The sequence below is a fragment of the Gopherus flavomarginatus genome, chromosome 12, assembly GCF_025201925.1.
Source record: "Gopherus flavomarginatus isolate rGopFla2 chromosome 12, rGopFla2.mat.asm, whole genome shotgun sequence".
NCBI classification, from domain to species: Eukaryota; Metazoa; Chordata; order Testudines; family Testudinidae; genus Gopherus; species Gopherus flavomarginatus.
In genome coordinates this window covers 34166244-34193679 of record NC_066628.1, presented here as the reverse complement: position 1 = coordinate 34193679, position 27436 = coordinate 34166244, and the positions used below count along the sequence as shown (strand labels likewise).

The 27436-nt window shown below is 43.8% G+C and overlaps 1 protein-coding gene across 2 annotated transcripts; it reads right to left on the bottom strand.

Annotated features, from left to right (window-relative positions):
- Positions 1-195: 195 nt before the first annotated feature.
- Positions 196-27423, bottom strand: LOC127032254 (CD276 antigen-like). 2 transcript variants are annotated; one of them, XR_007768733.1, is made up of 8 exons: positions 27198-27423; positions 16449-16586; positions 14684-15007; positions 12417-12731; positions 11515-11625; positions 9564-9623; positions 7505-8124; positions 196-3117 (listed from the first exon to the last, which is right to left on the bottom strand). XR_007768733.1 is itself a non-coding variant. In XM_050919417.1 (7 exons), exons 2-7 carry the CDS (start codon positions 16516-16518, stop codon positions 8084-8086), a joined length of 921 nt encoding a protein of 306 aa, XP_050775374.1. In that variant the 5' UTR covers positions 16519-16586; positions 27198-27423; the 3' UTR covers positions 7388-8083. The 2 variants fall into 2 exon arrangements, 1 of the variants encoding a protein (XP_050775374.1); XM_050919417.1 differs by lacking the exon at positions 196-3117 and having other exon boundaries at positions 7388-8124.
- Between the last annotated feature and the right edge of the window lie 13 nt (positions 27424-27436).

Below are 27436 nucleotides of genomic sequence, written 5' to 3'. Positions count from 1 at the left end.
GACATGGTGCCGCATCAAGAGTCTTAAGGAAACTAAGTAGCCATGGCCAAAGAGGGAAGGTCCTCTCAAGGATCAGTAACTGGTTGAAAGACAGGAAACAATGGAGAGAGGTGAACAGTGGAGTCCCCCAAGAATCTGTACTGGGACCCCATGCTATTTAACATATTGATTAAAGATCTGGAAAATGGGGTGAACAGTGAAGTGGCAAAATTTTCAGATGAAAACTAGCTTGAATAATTTTGTAAGTCCAAAGAGGACTGTGAGGGGATTTCACAAAACTGAGTCTGGGCAACAAAGTGGCAGTTGAAATTCAGTGTTTATATATTTGACATATGCAATTCGGTCAAGATAAGCCACAGTAGTCTTATCAATGACGTTCAAAGCACAAAGACCTCAAGGAAGGTGAGTCATTTTTCATCCTCAACAATATGTGTCATGGTTTGTGGCTGCTCACACTGTCATAGTGGACTGTCTCTAAAATGCTAATGAAATTCTGCTGCAGCACAAATTCCATGTCTGGTACGAAACCTGTTCAGAAGCTTCCATTTTTTCGCAGTCAGTCAAACCCAGGTTGATATTGAGTGGGGTCTGAGTCAAGATAATTATTTTTCACTTTCTCTGCGGACCATGAAGCTCACCGTGTGTCCTCTACTGTAAATCCCTCACCCAGTTAATTTATCCACAGCGGACACTGTGAGGGCAGAAGACCATGTGGTAGATTAAACAAGTCTTTAATTAATGGTGAATGTGGCATATCACGCAATTTCATCACAAGCTTTGCTACGCTTTCCTCTCTTTGAACACTGGGCAGAGCAATATTTCAGAGAATCAGTAATCATGGTAGAAGAGTAGATTTAAGTATGCCTGAAATAATACACATAATTCAACGTTGATAAGTGAAAAGTAAGGCACAGGAAAAAATAATCCCAACTATATAAACACAATGCTGGTTCGGAGTTAGCTGTTATCGCCCAAGAACGAGATCTTGGAGTCACCATGGATAGTTTGCTGAAAACTTCTGTTCAATGCACAGCAGTGGTCAAAAAGCTCAACAGTATGTTAGGAACTATTAGGAAAGAGAGAGACAATAAGACAGAAAATACCGTAATGCCATCATATAAATCCACGATGTTCATGCCTTCAGTACTGTGTCTAGTTCTTGTCACTCCATTTCAAAAAGGATACAGTGGAACTGGAAAAAGTTCAGAAATGGACAAAAAACATGATCAAGGGTGGGGTGAATCCTAGTCCTATCTTTTGTGCATGTAAGTCCAGATTTTTAAAGGTATTTAGCCTTCTAAATCCCTTACAACTTGCAATGCTGAGTGATACAAAAGCTAAGTTCCATTTTCAAAAATGACTGTGGCACTCATCTCATTTTGCCTTTATTCCTGGCTATGTGGAAGAGGAAGGGTCCTTTTGGCAGCTTCTCATTTTTTAAATTAACCCGTAGGCCAAATGCTCACACGCTCCTTGGCTTGCATTTTCGGGAGGGGGTGGGGCTCAGGATTCCACTGAAATTCAAGAGGAGCTGGGTACCTTGGTCTTTATGAAAATACTAGCTTATGTGCAGATGGTATGAAATCCCCCAGTGCTGATGGCCAGCCTAGGCCTCTGCCCCACTTAAATCCCATTGAAGACCTCTTTTGAAGACTTCAGGGTGCATAGACCTCACACTGGTCCTCCACATGGGGAAATTCACCTCTAAAGTGTGTATGGGTGACAGAAGTGTATCCCTCTGACACACCCTGGTACCCCCATATTGACCACTGTCATGTAATTAGGACATGTTTTGTACAAAGTATGCCTTGTGAGGTATCATTCTAAAAGTCTTGATCTGCTAGACATTAATATCTCATTGGATTCTATGTGCTATCATCGTATGTGAAGTTATAAAGTTTGGCCATGTGTGTGTGCCTGAAACGTTGTGAGGTTGAAAACACCCACAGCAGCCTTTCAGGCACAACAATAAAAAGGCCAAACAATGTTAATGGCTTATTGAGGAAATGCACACATGCAAGGATTACCCCAGGAACAGTGTACAATAGAAACCTCTCAGAGATAGCACTACACAATGGGAACTGTTTGACCTATGGCACAACAAAAGAGCTTTCCAGCAAGTGGGAAGAAGATATAAAAGGGGGAAATGACAGCATGATGTTACCTCACTCTCCCTACAATAACACACCTGGAAACATCTGAGGAACAAGAACTGAACTGTGGGAAGTGATGGTCCCAGGCTAAGGGATTGCTAGTCTGTGTGTGACAACCTGGGAAAGCCAAGCTGTGAAGCCAAGGCAGCTTGTGCCTTAAGAATCTGCCAGCCTATTTATCACACAGGATGAAACTTTGCTAATTCATATCTTACCTATCTAATATGTTAAGCTCAGTTTGCATTTTTTGTTTATTTGCTAGATAATCTGCGTTGATCTGTTTGCTGTCCCTTATAATCATTGAAAATCTACCTTTTGTAGTTAATAAACTTGTTTTTGTTTAGTCTAAAACCAGTGTGTGGAAATCCTAACTGGGAGCAGAAAGCTGTTGCATATCTTCCTCCACATTGAGGGAGGGGGTGAATTTCATGAGCTTACACTGTATAGTTTCCGGTGCAATGCAAGATGGTATAATTTTGGATTTACCCTTCAAAGAGGGGGTGCCCTTGAGTAACTGAGCAGTTTCTTAGCTGAGTCTTCCCATGCAGAGCTGATCTCAGCATCTGCGTGAAGCTGTAGCTGAGTGCGTCCCTACCTGTATGTGTGCTGGAGGGGGGCTTGAGAGCCTGTCACAGCAGTACAGTGTAAAGGGATACCAGGCTGATGGGTCAGGCAGGCTCAGTGTTACCCCAGTTCCAATTAGCACACTAGAGGGAACCCATCACGCCATCCTCCTAAATCCTAGCAGACAGTGTTGCCAGGACTCTGGGCTCTTGTCACATGTAGGCAAGGATGTGAAGACGTTGCTGCACGTGGGGCTGAAAATTCCACATGGTCTCTGTATTCTGTCCAGATGGTTTGCTGGACCCACAAGTAGAGCCGGCTCCAGCTGGTTTGGTTACACAGCAAGAGCCTGAGACACTGAGGTATCAGCACACCCAGTGCTCATTGCTGACCTGACTCACTCTCCCGTCTCCATCCCTGACTATATGGCTTATTACGGCTCCTAGCTTGCAGAAATGATGCTTGCATTGGGCAGAATTCTTCAGCCCATGTGGAACGTAGCCATGGCCTTAGCTCATCCATTTTCTCCATGACTAAGCCTCCTATCATCTCTGCCTAGACAGAGCTGTGGAACGCTGGCAGAGCGTCGTGCAGTTCTCCTCTCTGGACTCAAGTGACAGAGCGCATGGGTGTGCTCCATGACAGCCACCATTTTGCCAGATACGTTCAACCTAGCACTCTGAATTTAGCCTTTGTCTTTTCTATCCTGCCCTAAACATCCCTGCTCAGCTTATGCTGCGGGGCATTCAATCAATATTTCAATGGTATTGATATGGTCAGAAAGTGAAACTACATTCACTGGTTGTTGTTTCCTGTCTGCTCGGTATACTAGACTTTACTATTGTCCGCTCTGCAGAGCCGGTACTGCTGCAGGAGATCAAACCGTGCTCTGTTCCACTTGGTGCAATTCCTGGCTCAGAGTCAATTCCCATCTCTTGATGCATGAAGCAGCATTACTCTAGACTGCAAGCTGAGCTAGCAGTGGTGACAGAAAGGAAAATCCTGGTTTGCTTGGAGCTAGTCTAGGTTGGAAATATGGAATTTATGATACAAGAGTCAAACAAGTGAAAGTAGATAGGTAGGTAGGTAGATAGATAGCATAGCCTACCTACCTACCTTTCTTTCATTCTAGCTATGTAAAGGTAGGAGCGTGACTGTACAAAGAAGGGAGGTGAATTCTTTCGGGTGATCCAACCTGGTACAGTTAGGAATAATGGGATGAAGCTGAGCAAAGGGAAAACATTCCTTACAATAAGGTCTAATAGTCTCCTGAGTTGGATAAATCAATGTCCTGAGTAATTTAAAGCTAGACTGGACAGAGGCTGGAGAGCAACCCAGAACTGCCTAGAGGAGCAGCACTTAGACAGGATGGTCCTAGTGATCTTTGCAGTTCTTTACAGACTGAGCTGTCATTTTCACAGATGCTTTTCACACCACAGCTGCCTTTGAAGCCCAGCAGCTTTGTGATTCACAGTGACAGGTGTACGGTGAGCTGGGCTACATTTGAGAAGGTGGTTTGGCAGCTTTCCATGTACCTGCCCCGAAGACTCCTGAAACCTGTTAAAAACAATTTTAAACCATTTTAATTAAGATAGAAATCAAAATGGTGACTTCAAAATCCTGTGTGGTTAAAGCCTTCTCTTCAGTCAGCAGACAGACAGTATCCAGAGACTAAAAACCTAGAGAAATAATTTCCCACTTGCCAGTGAGTTGATTTAATGGCTCTTTAATTTCTATGTGAAAATCTTTCATATCATTGAGTAGATTGGGTGCTAAAATGACACCACAGCCAGGAATTCTCATTTTAGCAGAAGGATTCGATCCTTTGCATTATAAAACAAAGCACCTTGCATTTGTGTTTTGATTACAGTTATTTACAGGATTGGCTAAAGGGGCACAGAGCCAAGTAGTTTAGTTCAAAACTTTCTATACTTTGGAGTTGCACATTATGGCCTTGGTCCTACAAGCGTCTGATCATCACCAGGGGAGCTGAACATCATACAGGGGAGACCTATTAGGGGAAGTCCTTTGATTATTGCCCTTGTTTCTGGTATGAAGCAAGCTCCAAGGAACTAAAAAATATTCCATTGTCTCCTACTGTAGGTGTCTTGCATAGCTATAGCTGCATATGGGTGGACTGCCAGCCCTGTCTCCCTTCCCTGCTATGGGCACCTCCTACCAGGGTTCAGTGGGAGTGCTAGATGCCTTTCTCAGGCATGCTCCCCTCAGCTACACTCAGTCCCACTCCCACCCTGGCAGAAATCTGGGGAAGCGGGAACATGACCCCACGTTACCCTCCCTCGACATACCACCTCGGTTCCAAGCTATGTGAGATACAGGTGAAGGGAAATCAAGACTCCTCCATGAACAATCATGGGCTAACAGCCTGTCCCTTCCTCACCCACAGCCGCAGGTACCTGCTTGGCAGTAGGTGTCCAAAGCCCTCTCTGGCCTGGGCCGTGCCTGCAGCGGGGAGGCAATGGGAGAAGTAAGTGGGAAGGAGCTGTGAGGAGAGTGGGGGCAAATTGGTGCCGGCTTGGAACGGGTGTGGAAGGCGCAGGGGCAGTAAGAAAGGGGAAAGAGGCAACACATGGGGCGGTCATGTGCCCCCCCCACCTTTAAATTGCCCACCCACTATCAAGAGTTATGGGTCATTTCTGGCTCGAGTGCATCAGATTCAACATGCTCATCTCTCAGGTCCCAGTCCTGCACTGTGATCTCATTGTGTCCATGTGGAGCCCATTGACATCAGCTAGGCTTTGCACAGGCACTGCAGTCTGCCTACATGGGCCACAGAGCAGGATTGAGGCTTCATTTGGTGCAGCTCCCCCGCACCTCGGGAAAAACGAATAAAGTTGTGCAGGTGCGTGAGCACCCAGCGGAGGCAACATGCCAACACCCAGGCAGGAATCCGAGCCCTAATCTCATGCAGTGTTAACCTCTGTGTTGGACATAAAAGAAAACACTGTCATGGCTTTAGTAAATATGTAACCGTCAGGATGGGAACATTTGAGACCTAACCCATTGGCCAATGTGCCCTTTCCAGCCCCTAGGAAAGTTCAAAACCTTATGGAAAAAATATATAATATTCTTATCACTGACACTGCAAACTTAATTCAAATGGATTTCTTACAGAAATAAACCACAAGTAATTAGTGTTGCCATGAAGTAAAAAAATGTCAAGAAAAAAAATGCAAACCACAGCCAGAGACAATGCTAGAGCTAATTCTGGAACACAAGCTCCTGTGGCAACCTGAGTGGAAAACGAATAACTTTGGTTCACATTTTTTAAATGTCACTAATGGAAATCTCACCTGAAAATTTTTATCTGGATTCTGCTGGCAAAAAAAGTTTTGGCACAGAACAATACTCGTATTATTGGCACAGAGCAATAGTTTCATCATTGTGCACTAGAAATCAACATAGACCAACTTTGGCCTTAATTAACAGAGAATGAATCAGCATAGTAATGATAAGAAGATCCACCTCTTTGATTAACCGATTCCTGAGATGAACCCCATGGATACCTGGTCATGGGATCGCCAGCTGTTTGGATGGAATTTTGTATCTGCAGCTTCCTGCCTTGAAGAAGTTAGACCCTGGGCCTAATAACTGGTTTAAATCTCAGCCAGAGGAGGTGTGACAGGGCACTATTAATAGCACCCTGGTCACTGAGTTTGCTGCAGCACTGGCAAGAGTGCAGGATTAATTGAAGCCAATTAGACACTTTCTGTTGGGGGATTATGAGCCCCTGGGTGCTATTCACTGGGCTAACGAGGTAATTGGGAGGCTGTAAGTGGGAGGAACAGGAAGCAAGGGGAGCTCAGAGGGTGAGCCTGGGCTGAAGAGTGAAGGTGGCATGGAAGCTACTCTTGCTATAACCCTGCGCTGAAATCCTCACAGTGTGTAAAAGGAAAGAATAAATACACCCCCAGGTGAAAGGATAACGACTGGGCACGTGTTTGTGACTGTGAGTCAACATAAACTGGCCTGGAAGTACAATACACTGGAGGCACCCAGTGACAGGGGGATGAATAGTCTCACAAATCCTCCCACCTCCAGGTTCTAACACAGCCATGTGTAGAGCCTTGTGTCGCTGGTGGGTAACTGGAGTGTCACAGGAATATAAACTCAGCCCAGTGGCCCATCAAGGGAAGGCTAATGTTTTACCTCTAATAGCAACTAATAACATTTCAGAGGAAGACAAACCAGCATCTCCCAAACATGCACTAGTTATCTAGGACAAGGTTCCCTGGCATCCTAGGCAGCTATATGTCTGCTTGGGGAAGAATTGTTTAAGCCTGGTGGGTACTACAATTCCCAGCAACCACTGGTGCAACTTTCAATTAAGTTTATTTAATCAAGGGTTTCAAAAGGCCTGGCCTTTCCCCAGAGAGTGTTTGGAAAAAATTACTAAAATCTGGCCCTATGAGAATCTCCCACAGCTTTTCAGCAAGAGAGAGGAAGACAGGTATCTCTGTGTCTTTCAACATAGCAAGATGTTTGGATAAAATCCATGGCCAAGATGTTTTTTCAATGGATGCCTGAAGTTAGTGTCCTAAATCTATATTTTAATTACATGATTAAAAGCCTTGACAAACAGCACACTTTCATTCTTTAGGGTGAAATAATCCAGGTAACTGTCAGCCCACAAAACAAGATTCCCCACGTTCTTTCTATATTTTTTATCATATTTCAGAAGAAAAATCAGTTCAATTAACTTCTGCAATCTAATTGTGAAGTTGGGGCCTCATTCATTTTCTCTTCAGTGTGTCCATTCAGCAGACATCTCTTGCAAGTAATTGAAGTTGGTGCTGAGTCAAGGGCTGTTTCCCAGTTCCACAGTCCCTTCACAATACAGCATTTGCTTGGTGAATTAGATTGACACTCACACCACAAAGTCTTTGTGATCGTGCACTGCGCTTCTGTCCTGATGGCAGCAGGTTAATAATGCTACATAATGCAGGGGATAAAATGCTCCATACGTGTAGCCGCCCTATTAGCCCATCCTAAAGGGCTGACTATTAAGGTAGGAAACAAAGCTTTGATTCCATCAAAAGTGGTGAAAATATGGCCTTAAAGCATCAGTGTTTCAGGGAGGGAAAGAACGCTGCTCAGATTATCAGACCACATTTTCCACTGAGTTACACCAGTGAAACTGAGAGGAGAATGTAGCCCCTTGTCTGCAAAACAGGATGTCTGACAAAAAAAAGTCTTTAAAATGCTAGTTGCTTCACACTGTTGGATTGCTTAGCGTGTATGTTCTGAATGACTGAGTTTCTGTATCTACTGCTTTGCTTAAATTTAGTTGCATTGGTGCAGGCTGGATCATCGTTTTCATTGAGGGGGCATCTTGTTTTCACACATCACACTTCTTGGTTAGGTGCATTTTCTTTTGCTTTTTCATCTGTAAAAATCGAGGGGAAACTCTTGTGAGAACATCATCAATTCAATTCCCTCTTTACAAAAGAAATATCTGAAGCTAGGTTAGTGGCAGCTGGGTGACGGTGAGCTTGCTTCTGCTCTATCTCACACCACTGTAAATAAGAATCCGTGACAGTCAGTGACATTACACCAGTGTAAAATGGGTGTCAGTTAGATCAGAACTGGCCCCTGTGTATCTGTTTGGATACAGTACAGGCAAAGCACAGACTGTGGTGTGCCAGCTTCCCCTGCATGGCCCTGCCAAGGTACCTCAGCTCTGATCTAGTGGAACTGTCTCTAGGGCCGAGAGGGATTCTGGCACCGTGGTTCCATAGGGGTTGGTGTATGCTACAAAGGTTTTGCCAATACTATATAACTGCACTGGCAAAGCACCTGATGGAGACACAGCGTGTTCCAACAAGAGGCATTCTCTGCCATTATAGTTCATAGATTTCTACATTCCAGGGCCAGAAGGGACCATTGTGAGCATCTAGTTTGACCTCCTATGTGACACAGGCCATTAAACTTGCCCAAAATAATTACTTTTGAACTAGAGCATAGCTTAAAAAAAATCCATCAGAGATTTGAAAATGGCTATTTATGGAGAATCCACTATGGCTCTTGTTCCAATGGTTACTTACTTTCCCTGTTAAAAATGTACATCTTATTCCAGTCTGAATAGTTAAACCATCTCTCCGAACAACATAAACCATCCACGCAAAAGTGCCCCTTTGCCAGAATAAGCTGCAGCTACACAGCTGTTTTGTCGGAATAGGTATGGTTATTTTTTCTCATACCCCAACCGACATAGCTATGCTGGTCAAATTTTACAGGGCAGACCTGACCTCTGTCTGTAGCCTGTCGGTTCAAACTTCCAGTGATGAGTTGCAATGGGAGTGCTGGGTGGGTTGCCAGCACTGGAAGGGAACAGGACATTGCAGATAAGTATAGAGGGGCAGAGGCTGAGTTTCGGTAGGTTTAACATGCGTGGGTAGAGCTGTGTGGTGGTTTTAAGGAGTGGTTGGGGGAGGGTGGCAGCAGTGAAATAGGAGTTTTGGGGTCCATCAGCTGAGCTGTACGGTGTCCCAGGACTGGCAGTGGGTGCTTGAGATCAGGGGTTAGGTACTTTTCACAGCTGTGTATGCTCCTGGAACATATTCACTTGGATTGCTGCAGGTCAGAACTGAGGTGTATTTTGGCAGAGCTGCGGGGGAGAAGCACATATAGCCAGTCCATGCAACGCACGACATTGGGTTCTTATCAGCTTTTCATTGTGAAGGGCACTAAAATGTAACAAAGCAATCAAATCACAGATATTGGGCTAAATGCAACCCTGGCACAATGCCACTAATTTCAGCTGAATTACACACTGGATGAACGTGACCCATGATTAGATAAAATATGAACAATGGAAAGGCTTACTTTGTCTCAAAAGTGGAAGGAGGGTCCTTAATAGGTCTGCAAAATTCCCTTTTGCTGTTGCTAGGAAAATGAAGGGGGAAAGGGATTGGTGTTAGAAAATGTACGAAACCATTCGATGATTTAATTTCAGGAACTATACTGCGTCATTGAAAACAGATTTTAGCAGTGCTGCCTTTACCGTGTTGACCAAGACAATGAATGAGAGGCAACATCCCATTGTGAGCACAGACACAGGAAAGGACTACATTTTGATTTTGACTGGGGTCAATCATGTGTTTCGGTGCAGCCCTCTGCATGCTTCTCTGATCACTTGCATACCAGAGGCAATGCTGTCTTGTGTGCGTTTGAAATTCTCTCTCTGGACTGGGTTTGGCACTGCTATCCAGTGCTTCACTTTAAATGCCATCTGAAATTTAGCAAGAGATTAATCCTTTGCCTGGCTTGAGACTAATGGCAAAGGGGAACATTTTCAAATATGCCTATGTTACTTAGGAGCCCTGGTCCCAATGACTTTCAGTGGGACCCAAAAACATCTTCTTGGGACACTTTTAAACAATATATCTCTATTAATGGAGAGGCTGGACTTTACTGTGGGCAGAATTGGACCGTTGGAGCTGGGAATTACACCTCTCAAACATCATTATTTTGCAGGGTAGGACACATTCTATGGATATGACTGAAAAGCACAGGTTACTTTAGTGCAGGAAAAAGATACCCTTGATTGCCTGGAGGACAAACAGGGACACTCTACTTTCCTGCTGTCTCCATTACAATTTCTCATTCTCTTTAGGGGGTGCAAGGTAAGGTCCATTGGGCGTTACAGGTTTGCATTCGTTCATTTCTATGGAATCAGTCTCCAACAAGCATCATGCAAACTTCCCATTATGTTCTTGGATGTAGCATGAAGTGTTAGGTTTCAGTCATGAGGACATATGGGCTGGAATGGACTCTACCTAGTTTGTAGCATAGAGGAGTTCAAGTGCATACAAATACTGGCTTGTAGGGGAGGGATAGCTCAGTGGTTTGAGCACTGGCCTGCTAAACGCAGGATTGCAAGCTCAATCCTTGAGGTGGCTATTTAGGGAACTGGGATAAAAATGTGTCTGGGGATTGGTCCTGCTTTGAGCAGGGGGTTGGACTAGATGACTTCTTGAGGTCCCTTCCAACCCTGATATTCTATGATTCTAAATCAAGTCAGTAAGCTGAAGAGGAGAGTAAGGATGTGTCTACACTGCAAAAAGAGCTGTGTTCCTAACTCAGGTTAAAATAACAGTGAAGATGCAGCAACTTTGCCTTTAATTTGGGATAGTAGCTAAAGTGCAGGCCTAAAGGGATATGTCTACACTGTAGCTGGGCACAGGCCTCCCAACCTGGGTAGGCAGACTTGTGCCAGTAATAGCAGTGTGGACATTCTGGCTCAGGCTCTCAAGCCCACCTGACCCCTGGATGTGAGGTCGGGTGGCCAGCCCAATTCTTGCTGGAGCTACCACCTCCACATGGCTATTTTCAGCATGATCGCTTGAGCCCAGCTAGTGTGAGTCTATCTGCCCAGGCGGGGAGGCTCACATTCAGCTGCAGTGTAGACATAACCCAGGGGAACATGGGGTTAAATTTGAGCTGCTAATCCAAGTTGACATGTTTTCACTGCTATTTTAACCTGGACAAAGAGCTTTTCTTTTGCAGTGTAGACATATCCTTAAGCAGCAGCATTCCTCCCTCTTTTACACTCATGGGATTGGTCTGCACTAGACATTTTAATCTCAAACTATTTTGTTACCAGTTAACATGTGGTAGCTAACAAATTTCAAAGGCTGGCATGGACACTCCCAACATGTTTGTTCCAGGCTATCTCCATTAAGTGTGGATTAGCTGAGTTTGTGATACTAGCTCCTAGCAAGTGACTTTTTGAAACTCATCGGGTGCAGATCGAACAGGCTTCGCCCTGCTGTACCTCGCTGGCGATGCCTGTAGTATAGAACAGCTGCAAAACAGCAGAGAACCAGAACAAGGAGCACCAGAATGATGGGAATGTGCTCTTTCATGGTCTTCGGAATTTCCTGATCTGGAAAAAAAAAATAGGTGTGTTAATAAGGACCCAAAAACATTACAGTGACAACCAAAGCCATAGCTTGTTTAAACCAGTAATTCACAGCAGGATGACTTTTGGGTCATATGGTACATTCGGCAGATGTTCATGGTAACTTTTGTGATCTTGTTTTCAGCTTACTTGGAGGAAAATTTTCAAAAGTGCCTATGTGATTTAGGACCCTCAGTTGACTTCCAATAAAACATAAGCAGCTACAGGCTAGATCCACAAAGAGACTTAGGCACCTTGTTACCCAGTGCAATCCACAGCCCTGAGTTAGGCACCCAGCTCTGTATGCAATGCTTGGTGACAGTTAGGAGCCTAAGAAAGGGATCTGCAAAAGCTAGCACACTTAGCAAGGAGCTGCCTAAGCTAGCCAATGGGAAATACTTTGGCACTAATCTCCATGTGGGATTCACAGACGTGAACCCTCTCCTGGCATCAGATACCTAAGCTCTTTCTTGTACAAAATGCACTGACCACACTACTTCGTACTATGAAAAAATCTAGACTAATCTAGCATGTGAAGCAGAAGCATGTGAGATATTATTCAAAAATCTCTGCTTTACCTGCATACAGCTATTCCTGGAACAATATGTTGGTGGTGCTCACTAATAATGGCATGAGAACTAGTACTCTGAGAACTGCCAGTCACCCCCTTCCAGCTGGGGAGCAAGAATTCTGCACATGACACCTGCTAACGTTACATCATCAGGAGACGATTGATTTCTGTCTGAAACTCGAAGTATTTCTGCTATATCTTATACCTGAGGTTGAAGTGAAATGAAGGTAATCGGCGACTGCTTTGTGGGCACTAAGGCATTTGGTTTTGTTTCTCTTGGTGTGCACATCATACAGCACAGTGCAGCAATACTCGGAGGCAGTTAAGTAGGGTTTCTCATGGAGAGTGCTGGTAAGGCTGGTTAAGCCACCTTCTGCTTCCTCAGATACCAGGCTTGCATTGCCTGTCAGGTTATTCCCGTGGCCATCGAACCAATGGACCTGCCTTTGTCGATGCCCTATAGGTGACAGGCAGGCGAGCTTTCTTCCGTTCCAGATGAGGCTAGGCTCAATTTCTGGATCTGAAAGAAGCACAGTGTTGATTATGGCTTGTGCAATATCCATTGCTTTTTGAGGGCCTGATCTTGCACCACTGAAATCATTGGACACAGGATTGAGTCCACAACAACTGAATGATTTCTGCCATTTGCAAGCATTTAGAGTCACCTGAATGTTGCTTTCCAGAGCGATTTCCTCAACGGGTGATTAGGGGTCCTAATTAACAGCTAACCTATGGGTCAAATTCAGCCTCAGCGTGTGTGAGTAACTCCACTGAAGTTCATTTGAGGATGAATTGGCCCTAGAACTGTGTAACAACAGCCCTGGCTGGATTTCTGTGGGGATGGAGCTAAATTATCTGGTGCAAGGGGGGGGTTATAACTGCACCTTGTACCATACATATGAGTACCGCTGGGGAAAAGGGGAAGTGACAATACAAGAAAAGTGGATTGTGGAATCACTAAAGATTCTGGAGACGGGGAGTTTATAAACACAAATGATTTCTGCCAGGAAGGTTTGGGTGTCTGTTTACACCTGACTGATTTCTCTAAACATTTTATATTGCAGGTGAACGTGTAATGCAGAAGGCTTCACAGCAGTGACTTCAGTCACACACAGTGCAGCCATGTGCTCTACAGGCTTCCCTCCCCCAGCAATTCAACAGCCCTCGGTCCTTTTCTCAGCTCCCTGTGTCTGGTCCAGTGCTGACCTGTGTGACTCCTGCTGTTCTAGCCATGGCTGTCATGACCTCAGCTTTCCTACAACCCAGACAATTGCTGCCACTTGGGAAATTTTAGATCCTGGACCCCTCACTCTGCTCCCTTATTCCACGGGCCCCATCCTCAGGAGTGAGGGGCTTGCTGATCAATATGGTAGGTGCCCTTTGAAGGCCATTGCAGGAAAACTCAGTCAACCCTAGCTCCATGCCAGTCTTGGTTAACAAACACTTACTTTATTGCCTGCAGGTAACCCCAGGAATTAACTCATTTAGTGTGGGTCTAAAGGTGCTCGCTTTCCCCTCTCGTTTACCAGGAAGTCTCATTAAAGATTTCCAGTCAGACTTCCTCCACAGCTCTACCAATGCATCACAACCCTCTCGGGCACCATTTATCTATTCCTGTACTGCTATACATGGGCTAAATAGTAGCTTTGTCCTGGGTAAAAAGCAGCATGTAACTGCAGTGACCCAGGAGCGGACTTGGAACTCAGAGACTCACAATATGGCCTCCAGTTTCCTGAGGGCTGAAGGGAGAGAGAAGAAAGGGGGGTTAATCTATGTCAAGTCTCTACCTGGCAAAGGTTGCTTCCGCTTGCATGCTGGAGGCAGCTGCACTGGGTGATATGTTGGGGGGAAGGGCAGAACCAAGCTTCCCTGCAATGCTCACCAATGCCCACACTCTGCCTGGCCACGTTCATGGGAGGGAGAGTAGTGATGGCTACCTGTCATGGCTGCTCTTCCACCCTGCGCTAGTACCCGTGACATGGACAACAGGCACAAGAGAACGGTGTGCCTTAACCCTGAGTGGATACACAGTAAAGGCCACAATCCAGCCCTAAACAAGCTAACATAATTCAAATGATTGGAACAGGGAGAAGAACACAGTTACATTCCATGTCCCTATTGAGCTAGAACCTTGACACTTGGTGAGCTCACTCATTATGGAGTGCTGAGAACAAGAACAATAAACACTGAGCTTTCACCTGTCCATCAGAGGTGACCTAACAGTCACCACTCTTTTATTGCAGTTCAACCATTTAAGACAATGGGATTGTGCAGGCCCATCTCGGTGTTTGAAATGTTTTATTTAGTCTGAAAACCTCTTTATTTTATCAAAAACCTCTAGTGCTGATAATCGTCCTTTGAAAACAAATCCCTGGTCTAACCAAACTTATTTATTAAAATGCTCAAAAAAGTAACTGAAATCTGGAGTAGCTTTATTATAGTATCCATGATCCTCTCTGTGCCATAGTTTACCTGTAATCTCAAGGTTGGTACATCCATCGCGTTCGCCGTTGTCAGAATAAAGATGCCATTTATAACCTCCTTGATCAGTTGCTTTAACTTCCTGTATGTGCACTTCAGAAACGTTGTGTTGTAGCACCAACCGAATTCTTCCCTTTTCACTGGAATAGTTTCCTCTCCACGTGTTAATAATAGTTTCTAAGCACGAGTTCTGTTTATTACACCTTTCACAGCGCTTAACTACCATGTTTGTAATCTTCATGTTGCCAATGCATGAAATTACTGCTGTTTTTTTATATTCTATCTTGACAGCATTGCAGTTGAAGGTTGCAAATGCTGAGGGGGAAAAAGAACACAAATAAATTATTACTCAAGCAAAAATTATTAAGTGAAAAACTAGTGTTTGGTTGCTAAAATATAGAATAGATTTAAGTGGAGAAAACTTGTATCCGTTAGAGACCATTTGGCCATATTCTGTCCCAAGTTAGACCTGTGCAACCCTACATAAGCAAATACGTGTAACTGAGCACAGAATTTTAATTTGGGCTAAACTAATCTCTAGTGTAATTCCAATGATGTTTGTGGAATTACACCTGGGGTGAATGTGCCCTAAGATGACAGACAACTGATGACCAGCAGTTAAGTCTACTTTACCCAAAGGGCATTTCCAGTAGAGGGAGTAGCACTGTTACCATATTAGCACATCTTAGGCTCAGCCTTAGTCTGGGATCCTGGGGCTCTGTAGACAGGGGTGCTACCATGAGAGCCAAAGTGGAGCTTCCTTATTGGCTGAGCTGGTGAGAGCAATGACCAGCCTGTCTGAGCTGCGTGTCACTCTGTAGAGCTTACAGGAGACAAATGGGATATAACGATTGCTCTAAAACCGATCTGCAGGCTGATTCCAAACCATGCTGACTGTGGTGAGAGTGGAGCTAGAGGGAAGAGGTGATGCTGTGGTTTGCAGTATCCCTTTAGACTAGTCAGGCCAGCTCCAGCTTTTTTGCTGCCCCAAGTGGCAAACCAAAAAAAAAAAAAAATGATAAAGCCGACCAGCAGCCCCTTGGCGGCAGCTCAATTGTGCCTCTTCATTCTTCTGTGGCAATTCGGCTGTGGGTTCTTTGCTCTCTCTCTTGCTCTTCAGCGGCACTTCGGTGGCAGTTCAAAGGGGAAGAGAGGGACTGAGTGACCCGCTGCCGAATTGCTGCCAGAGACCTGGACGTGCCGCCCCTTTCCATTGGCTGCCCCAAGCACCTGCTTCCTTAGCTGGTGCCTGGAGCTGGCCTAGTCTATGAGTACTGTAATGTTTCTTCTTGCCAAGTTACTAGTCCCTCTCCACAGAAGGCTCTAGCTTCAGTTCTTTCTAAGTAGCCTAACTCTGTTTCCTCCTTGCCCTCACTCCAGCTCATTGGGTTGCTGGTTTTAATTGTTAAGAGATCAGCTTTCTCCTTGGAGCACAAAAAACATATTATTGTATGATGAGAGGCAAACACACAGGGCCAGCTCCAGGGTTTTTGCCACCCTAAGCGGCAGGGAAAAAGAAAATAAAAGCCACGATCACGATCGGCAGCAGCTCTGTCGTGCCGTGCTGCGCTACTTTCTTCTTCGGCGGCAAATCGGTGACAGGTCCTTCCCTCTGAGAGGGACCGAGGGACCCGCTGCCGAATTGCCGCTGAAGAGCCCAACATGCTGCCTCTTCCCCTTGGCTGCCCCAAGCACCTGCTTGTTGAGCTGGTGCCTGGAGCTGGCCCTGCAAACACAGTAAAATCAGATTACTTACTGCTGTTGGAGGCACTAAAGAAAACGGACAGGAACAGGAGGCAGACAGCTGTTTTCTGGAGGGAGCCCATCAAGCGTCCCAGGTGGGTGAGATCCTGAGGTGAAAGATGCTGCAGACCTCCAGCGTTTTGGTATTATTCTATCAGAGCAGAAAAGGTGACATCAATTTCCTGGGTATAAACTTAATTTACAGCCTTTAGAATTCCCAGCCCCTTTTCATCCTGTTTTTTAATCTTCTTTTCACCAGCAACAAAACAACCCCTCACCATGGGCCTTTTGCCGAAAGAAGAACCCATTGTACAACACAGCAAATGCCTTTGGATGATGACCGGGCAGCAATGGGTGACAGCTCAATCTAGTCAAGGAAGGGGGTTGGCAGTGGGGACTCTTGGATTCTGTTGCTGATTCTGACACTGTGTGACCCTGGCTTAGACTGACCCTGGTGACCACTCCCATAGCCCACCCTGGCCTCACATCTTGGGCACAAAGGAATGCAAGCAAGAGCATGGAAATGGTGATTTTCAGAAGTGTACATCTCAGCAAAACCTGAATGGAATTTCCTGGTGCAGGGGAGGGAAGGCTCTTCTCCATTCTGAGGGGTTTCCCTCTCCCCACATATGAAAGGCCTACTGCAAACAAGGGAGGCATGGGAGCTTCTCAAAAACAGTCAAGAGAATCATTTATACCAGAAAGTGTTAGGCATCCTAAATGTAGGGATTGCTACCGACCCTATCATGCCTAAACCAAGAGGAATGTAGCTTCAGATCTGCTGTGGATTAACCACTTCTAAGGATGAGTGGGTAATCGTCTCCATGGCCGAGGCAACCTTTGTGTCTGTGCTGGAGTGGTGGCAAGGGTGCAGTTCAGTCATGGTGCAGGTGTCTGCCATGTGGACATCTGTCCTGCAGAAATTTGGCCTGAGAATCAATACTAAACTGCTGAGCAGTTTTCAGACTCTAATAACTTTCCTGCACTGCTACCATGGCTGAGATTTGAACCAGCGACTCAGGTACTAAGCTGCTGGATCCTCCATCACTATCCTGAGACCCATTGAGCTCTCAGAAAATAAGACACATAAGTCGTATTTATTCTTCATCTGAATTTGGTGTTGCTAAATAATGAAATTCCTCAAAAAGAAGAGGAGTACTTGTGGCACCTTAGAGACTAACAAATTTATTTGAGCATAAGCTTTCGTGGGCTACAGCCCACTTCATCGGATGCATAGAATGGAACATATAGTGAGGAGATAGATATACACATACAGAGAACACAAAAAGGTAGGAGTTGTCCTGCCAACTCTAAGAGGCTAATTAATTAGGAGAAAAAACTTTTGTAGTGATAATCAAAATAGGCTAAGCTTTTTCTCCTAATTGATTAGCCTCTTAGAGTTGGTAGGACAACTGCCACCTTATCATGTTCTCTGTATGTGTATATCTATCTCCTCACTATATGTTCCATTCTATGCATCCGATGAAGTGGGCTGTAGCCCACGAAAGCTTATGCTCAAATAAATTTGTTAGTCTCTAAGGTGCCACAAGTACTCCTCTTCTTTTTGCCAATACAGACTAACATTGCTGCTACTCTGAAAAATGAAATTCCTGTACTTTTCTTCTTAAACCACCAGAGGGCACACTGTGTTCAGTTAACAAGTGACAATGCACAAAATTTATCTTGTTTTGTGCTTCTAATCTTTGCAAGTTTCAGGTGCCCTATCCTTCCGTCTCAGGCTACTAGCACCTCCTAAGGAAGTTCCTCTCTGTTTCACAGTATTTAAGTATATGGAGGATAGTGTACATAAATAAATGTCATTATTTAGAGAGCTGATGTTAACTTGAAAACAATCTTACTTTTCTCTGAAAAATTTGGACTTACTATTCTTACAAGGTTATTATCACTGAACAAAAGTTAAAAAATATTTTTCTCTCTGTTTTCGGTGTATTTATTTTGTACATAGTCAATTTCACCATTTCCCCTAAACAGGCTATTGGCCATGATCATGTAAAAAATTAGGCAGATGCATAATTTTACTGAGCTCAGTTAAAGAATTACTCACAAAGATCCTTACAAACATCAACCCGGGAACAGAAATGTCCTTATGACGTCTTTAAAGGAATTTAAGCAAACATTTCTGGACATACTGTTTCAAAGGTGGGCTAGCAGAAGCTAGTCAAAATAGAGTCAAATTAAAAAAAAGCAAGTTGGCTGATGTCAAACCCCAATGAACAGTGCAATTAAATCCAATGGAAACTAACAATTCTTTGTGTGTGAAATCTTACCGTCTGGGCACAGTCTGCATTTTTTTTTTCAATTCTACACTACTCATCTGTCTTTTTGTTACTCACAGGTTTGCCAGAATGATTAGCCTACATGACTGGAGAGGCCTCTTAGTTTGGCCTGAAAAAAGCTATAATTTCAGAGGCATTCAAAGGTGTCTGGAAATTGTGGTTCATTTCAGTTTACATGTGCCGAATTTACAAACATGAAAAAAATGGCCAAGGCTCTCTATGTCAAGTTTTGTTACAAGGAAATTATCACCGGTCTGACAGAAACCCCCCAAACAGGGAAGCTTACAGCAAAAACAACAACTAATCATTAACTAGAGAACCCAGCCCAGAGGTAGGAGAGAGGAGCAAAGGGGGTGATCCCAGGACCTGTTCCTGCAAACACTTAAACCCAGGACTTGTAGCTTCACCCATTGACTTCCATAGGACTACTCCCATAAGTGAGATTGCTTAAGTGTTTTGCAGGATACTGGGCCTTGAGATTAGTTGTCTTCTTCATGACCTATGTACATACTTCTTGTTGTTCATCTTGGGCTCTTGTGTAATCTTTATCTTTGTTTTCAGTCTGTAACTGTACAACTACCCTCATTTCAGGCTGTGTTTTCTCTGCTACTCTCTAGCACTACACTGGAGAATTCGTACCTTGGATCTGCCTCTTTCTTACCCTTGGAAACTTCTTGCTCTTATTTTTAATTCTGCATAGGTCTGTACATTGCTCATTCTTTCCTGCACGGCTCAAACTCTTCAGTATAGATTCTTATCTCTGGAAACATTTTCAATGTCCTCCCTATCACGTTGATGAAAGTCATGGATTTGAATGTAGTGCTCAGGAAAGGGTTCCTTTAAGACTGAGCCAGACTTAGCGTATGAAGCTGATGCTGGGCAAACTTCTCCCACAGGCTTCATTAACACACCTCAATCCCATCCTGCAACATCTACGTATTCTGCCACTAAATCTGCACACAGCTTTGCCAGTGCTCCTCAGCCCTGACCTGCAGCACAGCTGTTCCATTCCTAGGCCCATACACAGCTCTGCCAAAGCATCTCAGTACTGACCTGCAGCACCAGCTTTTTTTGCCTACACACAGCAGTGCCAAAGTACCTTCATTCTGAAGTAAACCAGAGGCAAAGGGGTTCCTGCAACAATGAACTAATGAGAAATTGTACATGGATTTTCATAGACCAACATTTACCACTTTCTCCCAGTTCTGATGTTGATCTGTGAGCCGTATACCACCCTGTACAGACGTTATGGCCTGTTCTGTATATTCTGTGTGGATTTCACAAAATGTGTATGAAATATTTGGACAGCTCTACAAGGTTTTCACTTGGGGCATTTTATTCAGACCAGTAGAATCAGGCACACGCTTAACTAAACTTTTCATTAATGCCAAGATTTACTTGTCCTTTAAATAGATACCTCGATAAAAATGGTGAGGAGGGAACCAGGAATATGAATTAATAAGTCCTGCAGCAGCCCTGAAGGGGCCATCACTAGAACGGCACAATCAGGGAGTGACACGACACACTCGGCCCCCAGTGTTTGCACCGTCCTATGCTTTGAAGTGACCTCATTTTCCATCCAGCCCTTAAGGTAACATATTGTACAATACCAGATACCTACAAATAAAACGATTAGACCGTGATATTAATCAGAGCAGTCAGCTAGAATTGCCAATAGCTGTTAGGGGAAATCATTTCACTAGACTGAACTTTCTGCTCCATCAGCGTCAGTGAAGTGTGACATTTAACTTTGCTTTTAGCCTTATCAGCTGTGCCAGTGTTCCTCAGGTTGGGTCTGTTCCCAGGTGCGGAACTTAGCCACTCTTACAACCTGTCCTGGGATGAGCACTTCTTCACGGTCCTTAACTCCTGTTGATGTCAATGAGAGTTGAGGCTGCTCAGGACTAGGCTGTTCATAGCTAGGGTCTGATTTCCCCACCTTTACCCCAGTGCAAAGTTGGAGGAATTCTGTGAAGTCAGTGGATGTAACACCCGTGTCTAACTGATGAAGGTAAAGGGAAGATTAGGGCCCCATAATTTATTTCATGGCGCTTTGCTCTCCAAGGGAAACAGAAAAGTTTATCATTTGCCAGCCCAGGCCCCACAGATCTCAGCTGCACTCCAGACTCAAGGCATCTCTGACCACTGGCAGAGGTTTGAGAACAAGGCTGAGCTTCAGGCTGTTTTTCACTGTCTAAGAAGCAGTTTGCACATCTCTACTCAACTGGCCTGATTCTGTGAGATCAGGGCTGAGTACTGCCAGCTGACAGTGACACCAATGGCAGTTGAGGGTGAGGAGCTGAGAGATAGATGGAGACGTAAGTCACCTTTGAATTTTTCACCAAGGTCCCCAGAAGGTTTGGCTACTAAATCCATGGGCGGAATTTGCCCCGGTGTATGCGGATGCAACTTACATCGACTTCAGGAGGAGCTGCACCTGCTTATGCCAGGATGAATTTAGGGCTACAACTAATGCTGAAGTCAGTAGTGTCACATGTAAATCGGTGTAACTCTGACTTCAGTGACATGATGCCAATTTAAACCCAATGAGGAACTGATCCTAGATGTTTAATCATATCTCTGGAGGCTCCAGAGGTGAAGCTATTCCAGCAAAAATCAACGAGACATTAACAAGATGCTCTGTACTTTTTGTGTCCATTGGTCAATAAAAATGGATTTTTTGAAAAAAGATAAGCCATAGTCACTAACATGGGACCTTTTAATGTATGGTAGAGAATTAAAAACTGCCATGCAGGGGGCTAGAGAACAGCTCCTACCTGTATATGGCTGAAAGATGTTAATACAGAGATAGATGCATATCATTAAGGATCATTGATATTAAGGGTGGTTATTATTGAATGCAAACTTTTGTAACTTGAATAAAGACACATGTAAGGCCTCACCTACGCTGTAAAAAGCCACTGGTTGGTGATTCCACTATGGTTGCTGCCTGACACTGTTAGCAACATGGTTCAGGCTTACAGTATAGGGAAAGGGGAAAAATGTGATGCAGGAAACTACAGGCCTATTAATTTGACCTCAGTTGTATGCCAGGTCTTGGAACAAATTTTGAAAGAGAAAGTAGTTAAGGACAAAGAGGTAAACATCAATTTGGATAAAATGCAACATGGTTTTATGAAAGGTAGATCATGCCAGACCAACCTGATCTCCGTCTCTGAGAACGTAACGGACTTTTTAGACAAAGGAAATGCAGTAGATCTAATCTACCTGGATTTTAGGAAGGCACAGTTCCACATGGGAAATTATTAGCAAAATTGGAAAAGATGGGGATTGATGTGAGAACTGAAATGTGGATAAGGGACTGATAAAAGGAGAGACTACAGTGGGTCATACTGAAAGGTGAACTGTCAGGCTGGAGGGAGGTTACTAGTTGAGTTCCTCAGGGATCGGTCTTAGTACCAATCTTATTTAACATTTTTATTACTGACCTTGGCACATTAAGAGAGGTATTTCCAACAGAAACAGGGAGATGTTACTGCATTTATACAAGGCACCCTTGAGAACTCATCTGGAATACTATGTGCAATTCTGGGCTCCTATGTTCAAGAAAGATGAATTCAGACTGGAACAGGTGCCAAGAAGGGCTACTAGGATGATCCGAGAAATGGAGAACCTACCTTATGAGAGGAGACTCAAAGAGTTTGGCTTGTTTAGCCTAACCAAAAGAAGGCTGAGGGGAGATATGACTGCGCTCTGTAAATACATCAGAAGGATAAATACCAGGGAGAGAGAGAGTTATTTAAGTTAAGCATCAATGAGGATACAAAAACAAATGGATATAAACTGCCCATCTACAAGTTTTAGAGTTGAAATTAGATGAAGGTTTCTAACCATCAGAGGAGTGAAGTTCTGGAGCAGCCTTTCAAAGAGAACAGTGGGGGGGCAAAAAACTTAACTGGCTTCAAGACTGAGCTTGATAAGTTAATGGAGGGGATGGTATGGTGAGGGATGGGGAGGGCTCTGAGTTGCTACAGAGAATTCTTTCCCAGGTATCTGCCTGACATGCTCAGGATCTAACTGATCTCCAGATTTGGGGTCACAAAGGAATTTTCCCCCAGGTCAGATTGGCAGAAACCCTGTGGGGGGGTTCATTATCCTCTGCAGCATGGGGCACTGGTCACTTGCAGGTTTAAACTAGTGTAAATGGTGGATTCTCTGTAACTTAAAAGTCTTTAAACCATGATTTGAGGACTTCATTAACTCAGTCAGAGGTTAAGGGTCTATTACAGGAGTGGGGGTGGGGGGTGGAGGGAAAGATTCTGTGGGCTGCAATGTGCAGGTCAGACTAGAAGATCATGATGGTCCCTTCTGACCTTAAAGTCTATGAGTAAGAGTTCCTCCTGCATGAACTGAATTCCTAAATCCCATGAATCCTTGTACTTTGCCACAGCATGATTTGCTTAGCCAAAGCGTATCCTGTTTTTTTTAAATTGACTAAAACCTTTCAGTGTAATGGGACAGATAAGTAAGATATCTCATATTTTGTATGATGTCCCTCGCTCAGCCACACACACATTTCTTGTGTCTCCAGACTTGGGCTGGAAAACTTGGGAGGGTTTTTCTGATAAGCCTCCCTTCTGGGGAGGCTACCTATACCCTGGGTGAAATTCAACCCTGGGGTACCTCCTCTGAAATTAATGTGATGGGTTTGGCCCCCTGTGAACTGCCTTTTGCAGAAGCACAAGAGCAAATATCAGAAATGAGAGGTGGGAAAGGGGAGAATTAACCAAAGAAGGAAAGGAGTTTGGGAGATAACAAATCAGACTCTCTGGCCCTAACTAGAAAGCTCGGAGCTCAGATAGCAAAGGGTTATGAATGCATGAATTTCGTACATCAGCTGCAACCTTTTCGTGTCTCTCGTTTTCCCCTGGTTTGGCTTTGTTTCTTGCACTTCATTTGTTATACACAAGCCCTATGTTTATTAAGACAGAAATAAACAGATTAACCTAGTGGCCCAGAGCTCCGTTTTTTCATACTGGGAAGATACAATGTTGATACAATGTTAATAAAGGGTCACATCCTGCAACCCTTACTCTGGCAAAGCACTCCATGAAGTAAGGGGGATTTTTCTTGAGCGAACACTTAGGACTGCAGGGTTTGGCTCAGTAAAAATAAAACTCAGGATTAGAAAGTGCTTCCCAAATATTATACAGATAATTCTCATAGCCCGGTTGTGAAGTAGGGTTTGAAATACCCTATTCTACAGACAGATAAACTGAGGCACAAAGGGCCTTGCTCAGGATCACAAGGTGATTCTATGGCAAAGGGAACAATACAAAGCAGAGGTGAAATAATGGTTCCTATTGAAATTAATAGCAAAATTCCCATTGGTGTCCATGGAGCCAGAATTTCAGCTAAAGAGTCCCAATCTTACGCTGCTACTCTGATGACTAAACCCCACTTTCTCCCACCTTAAATCATGGAGGTTTTCACAAAGAAGGCCGGGGAACCAGTTCTAAATACTGTGAGTGACAAGCAGAGGGATAAATTCATTCCTGGTGTAACCCTCTGATGTCAATAGAGTTACATCAGTGACTAATTTTTGTCCATCTGTACAAAGGGGCATGGAGGACAAGACGTCCACTCAATGTGCAGCGACAGGCTAAAAAGAAAATAGAATGTTGGGAATCATTAATAAAGGGATGAATAATATGATAGAAAATATCATGTTACCTCTATATAAATCCATGGTATGCCCACATCTTGAATACTGCATGCAGATTGTGATCGCCCTATCTCAAAGATATATTGGAATCGGAAAAGATACAGAAAAGGGCAACAAAAATGACTAGGGGTATGGAACAGCTTCCATATGAAGAGAGATTAATAAGATTGGGACTTTTCAGCTTGGAAAAGAGACTACTAAGGGGAAATATGATAGAGGTCTATAAAATCATGACAGGTGTGGAGAAAGTAAATGAGGAAGTGTTATTTACTCCTTCTCATGACACAGGAACTAAAGGTCACCAAATGAAATTAGTAGGCAGCAAGTTTAAAACAAACAAAAGAAAGAGCATAGTCAACCTGTGGAACTCCTTGCCAGAGGATGTTGTGAAGGCCAAGGCACTAACAGGGTTAAAAAAAGAACTAGATAAGTTCATGGAAGATAGGTCCATCAATGGTTATTAGGCAGGGACGGTGTCCCTAGTCTCTGTTTGCCAGAAGCTGGGAATGGGCGGCAGGGGATGGATCACTTGATGATTATCTATTCTGTTCATAAGGTCCATCAATGGTTATTAGGCAGGGACGGTGTCCCTAGTCTCTGTTTGCCAGAAGCTGGGAATGGGCGGCAGGGGATGGATCACTTGATGATTATCTATTCTGTTCATAACCTCTGAAGCACCTGGCATTGGTCACTGTCGGAAGACAGGATACTGGGCTAGATGGACCATTAGTCTGACCCAGTATAGCAGTTCTTATGTCCTTATGACAAAAGGGAGCTGGTGTTTAGGAGGGTGATAGACAATTAACAGGCTCCAGATCCCCCCTACACTAGGTAAATGCACCTGCATTTCACAGCTCCCATTGCACATGCACACCAGGTGTCCATCCCATGACCTTTTTGGTGTCTGCTACAACAAATGGATAGGTGATGTGGATCTGGAGATCTCTGCGTTCCTGGGGGTTGACAGAGACCCCAGCAGATCACCAGTTAAATATGGAGGCTGCTATCAGCCTTTTAAAAGGTAACTTGCTCCAAATTTCAGACCCCCATCGGTAGTGGCAGAATCAGACTTGCTGAAGAATTCAGGGATTGGTGAATTCCTCACACTCCAGTCTAAGTACCTGCTAGCTGTGAGACTCAATCCATAAACACCGTATGACAAATGGAAAACACTAAACAAAATGTGAGCTATTGAAGACAACAAGGAAGTCGAGCCAACAAAAAATAACCAGCCCCAGAAAAGCCTTCCTTGAATTGCCACGCCAAGTCTGCAGCTTCGTTCTGGCAATCCTAGCTGGGTTCATATTCACTTTAAGGGTCATTCCTGCTGAGTTACATCTGAAATTAATTGGGACCCATTAACTCAACTGGGGAAAACACTTTTCCCTGTCAATCACTCTACAAAATAAGCGCTACCACTCTAAAAAGAAAAGTTCAAGATGACGAGAAAGGACAACACACAACATAGCTCTGAGACAAACAAAACAGCACAATCAGCAATTAACTGGGGTGATGGGATTCTGTGGGGAAGCTGTATTAGACTCCGTGGGAAAGAATGCAAAATAAGCTGAATATTTTAAAGCACATTTGCTCAAACCACTGGCTATTACTCAAGAGTTGTTTACTGCTTGCAGTCTTTAAAGCGATTTTAAATGAAAAGAGATGAGGCTGCGTGGAAAGTTAATTTCAAGTCAATACATCCCTGCAAACAAGATTGTTACTGGTTTGCTTTCAGCCCTGCTGAGTCACAACAGATCTCCTTGGAATGTAGCAGTAGGTACACTAGCAGTATAAATCCATGCTGTAATGTAATGCTCAGTGCCTGCTACTTCTCAAAATCAAGAGTTGCAAGAATTTTAATTGTAAATTTATGGCAAACTATTTAAAACCATTCCTTTGCAAAACATCTACAAAATAACCACTTTGGGAAAAAGGGTCATTCCCTTTCCAAAAACACTGCTAAGAGGCTATGACAAATAGCATCAGTGTGATGAGGACATTCATCTGAAGATTAAAATTCTGGATGTGTTATAGTGATTCAGGACCTGACTGTCCATGCTTTACCCCTTGTATGGTTATTCACACCTGTGTAAATTGCCTGTAAAATGGGACCGTTTTGATCAGGTAAAATTTTTTTACCTACTTTGCACAAGTATAAATGATGCGAAGACAGGAGAGAATTATTCAAAAGTTTTGCTAAACAGCATTCAGATGCAGAACATTTGCAGCACACCTATTTCACGGGTTGCGTCTTAGCCGCAAAACAAGGTGGTGTGTTTTTAAATGATTAGGAATCTCGATATAAACACCTACTGCAGACTATAATTTTTACCTCCATGTAGCTTGTTGAAATAAATCTCAGGTCAGGGGTGTTTGACCTCAACTAAATTACAAAGAGGTAAAACTACAGTGTCTTGCATGTCGATTTAGCTATCATAAAGTAGAAAACAACAAACAAATATTTTGCAATGAATACGTAGCCTTACTCTCATCTTATGGCAGGCAAAAGCAATCTCTGTGGGTTTAAAACATTTGGGAAAATACTCAAAGTTTCAGAGAATTGTTTGCACATCATAAGCAACGTGCATAGAACACAAGCAACAGGGAACTTCCTTATACAGCATATGTTCTAAAAGAGGGAGTTGCTCAGCTGATAACTTAGATTTTCAATACAAATTCCTGACTCTTTAAATTGGAAACCAGCAAGCTTTGTAATGGAAAAAACACAATCTGGTTGTCACCTGTTCAGACCTAGGAAAAGAATAACCTAGTACAGTACCTGAAAGCTGACAAGCATCCAAAATAAGTTTTCGATCCCTGACTGCTTCGTTCCCTAGTAAACTCACTTCCAGCAGCTGGGAATCTTGCAAGAGAAGGACTTCAGCTGTAAGCTATTAACTTTCCCACTCTAGTTTATTCTGCAGATACTTCAGCCCATGGGATTGTTTTCATAGTCTGGCAGGTGAGGAGAAGCTGGGATTTTCCTGCTTCGTGTTCATCTTTGAGCTCGGGTATGAA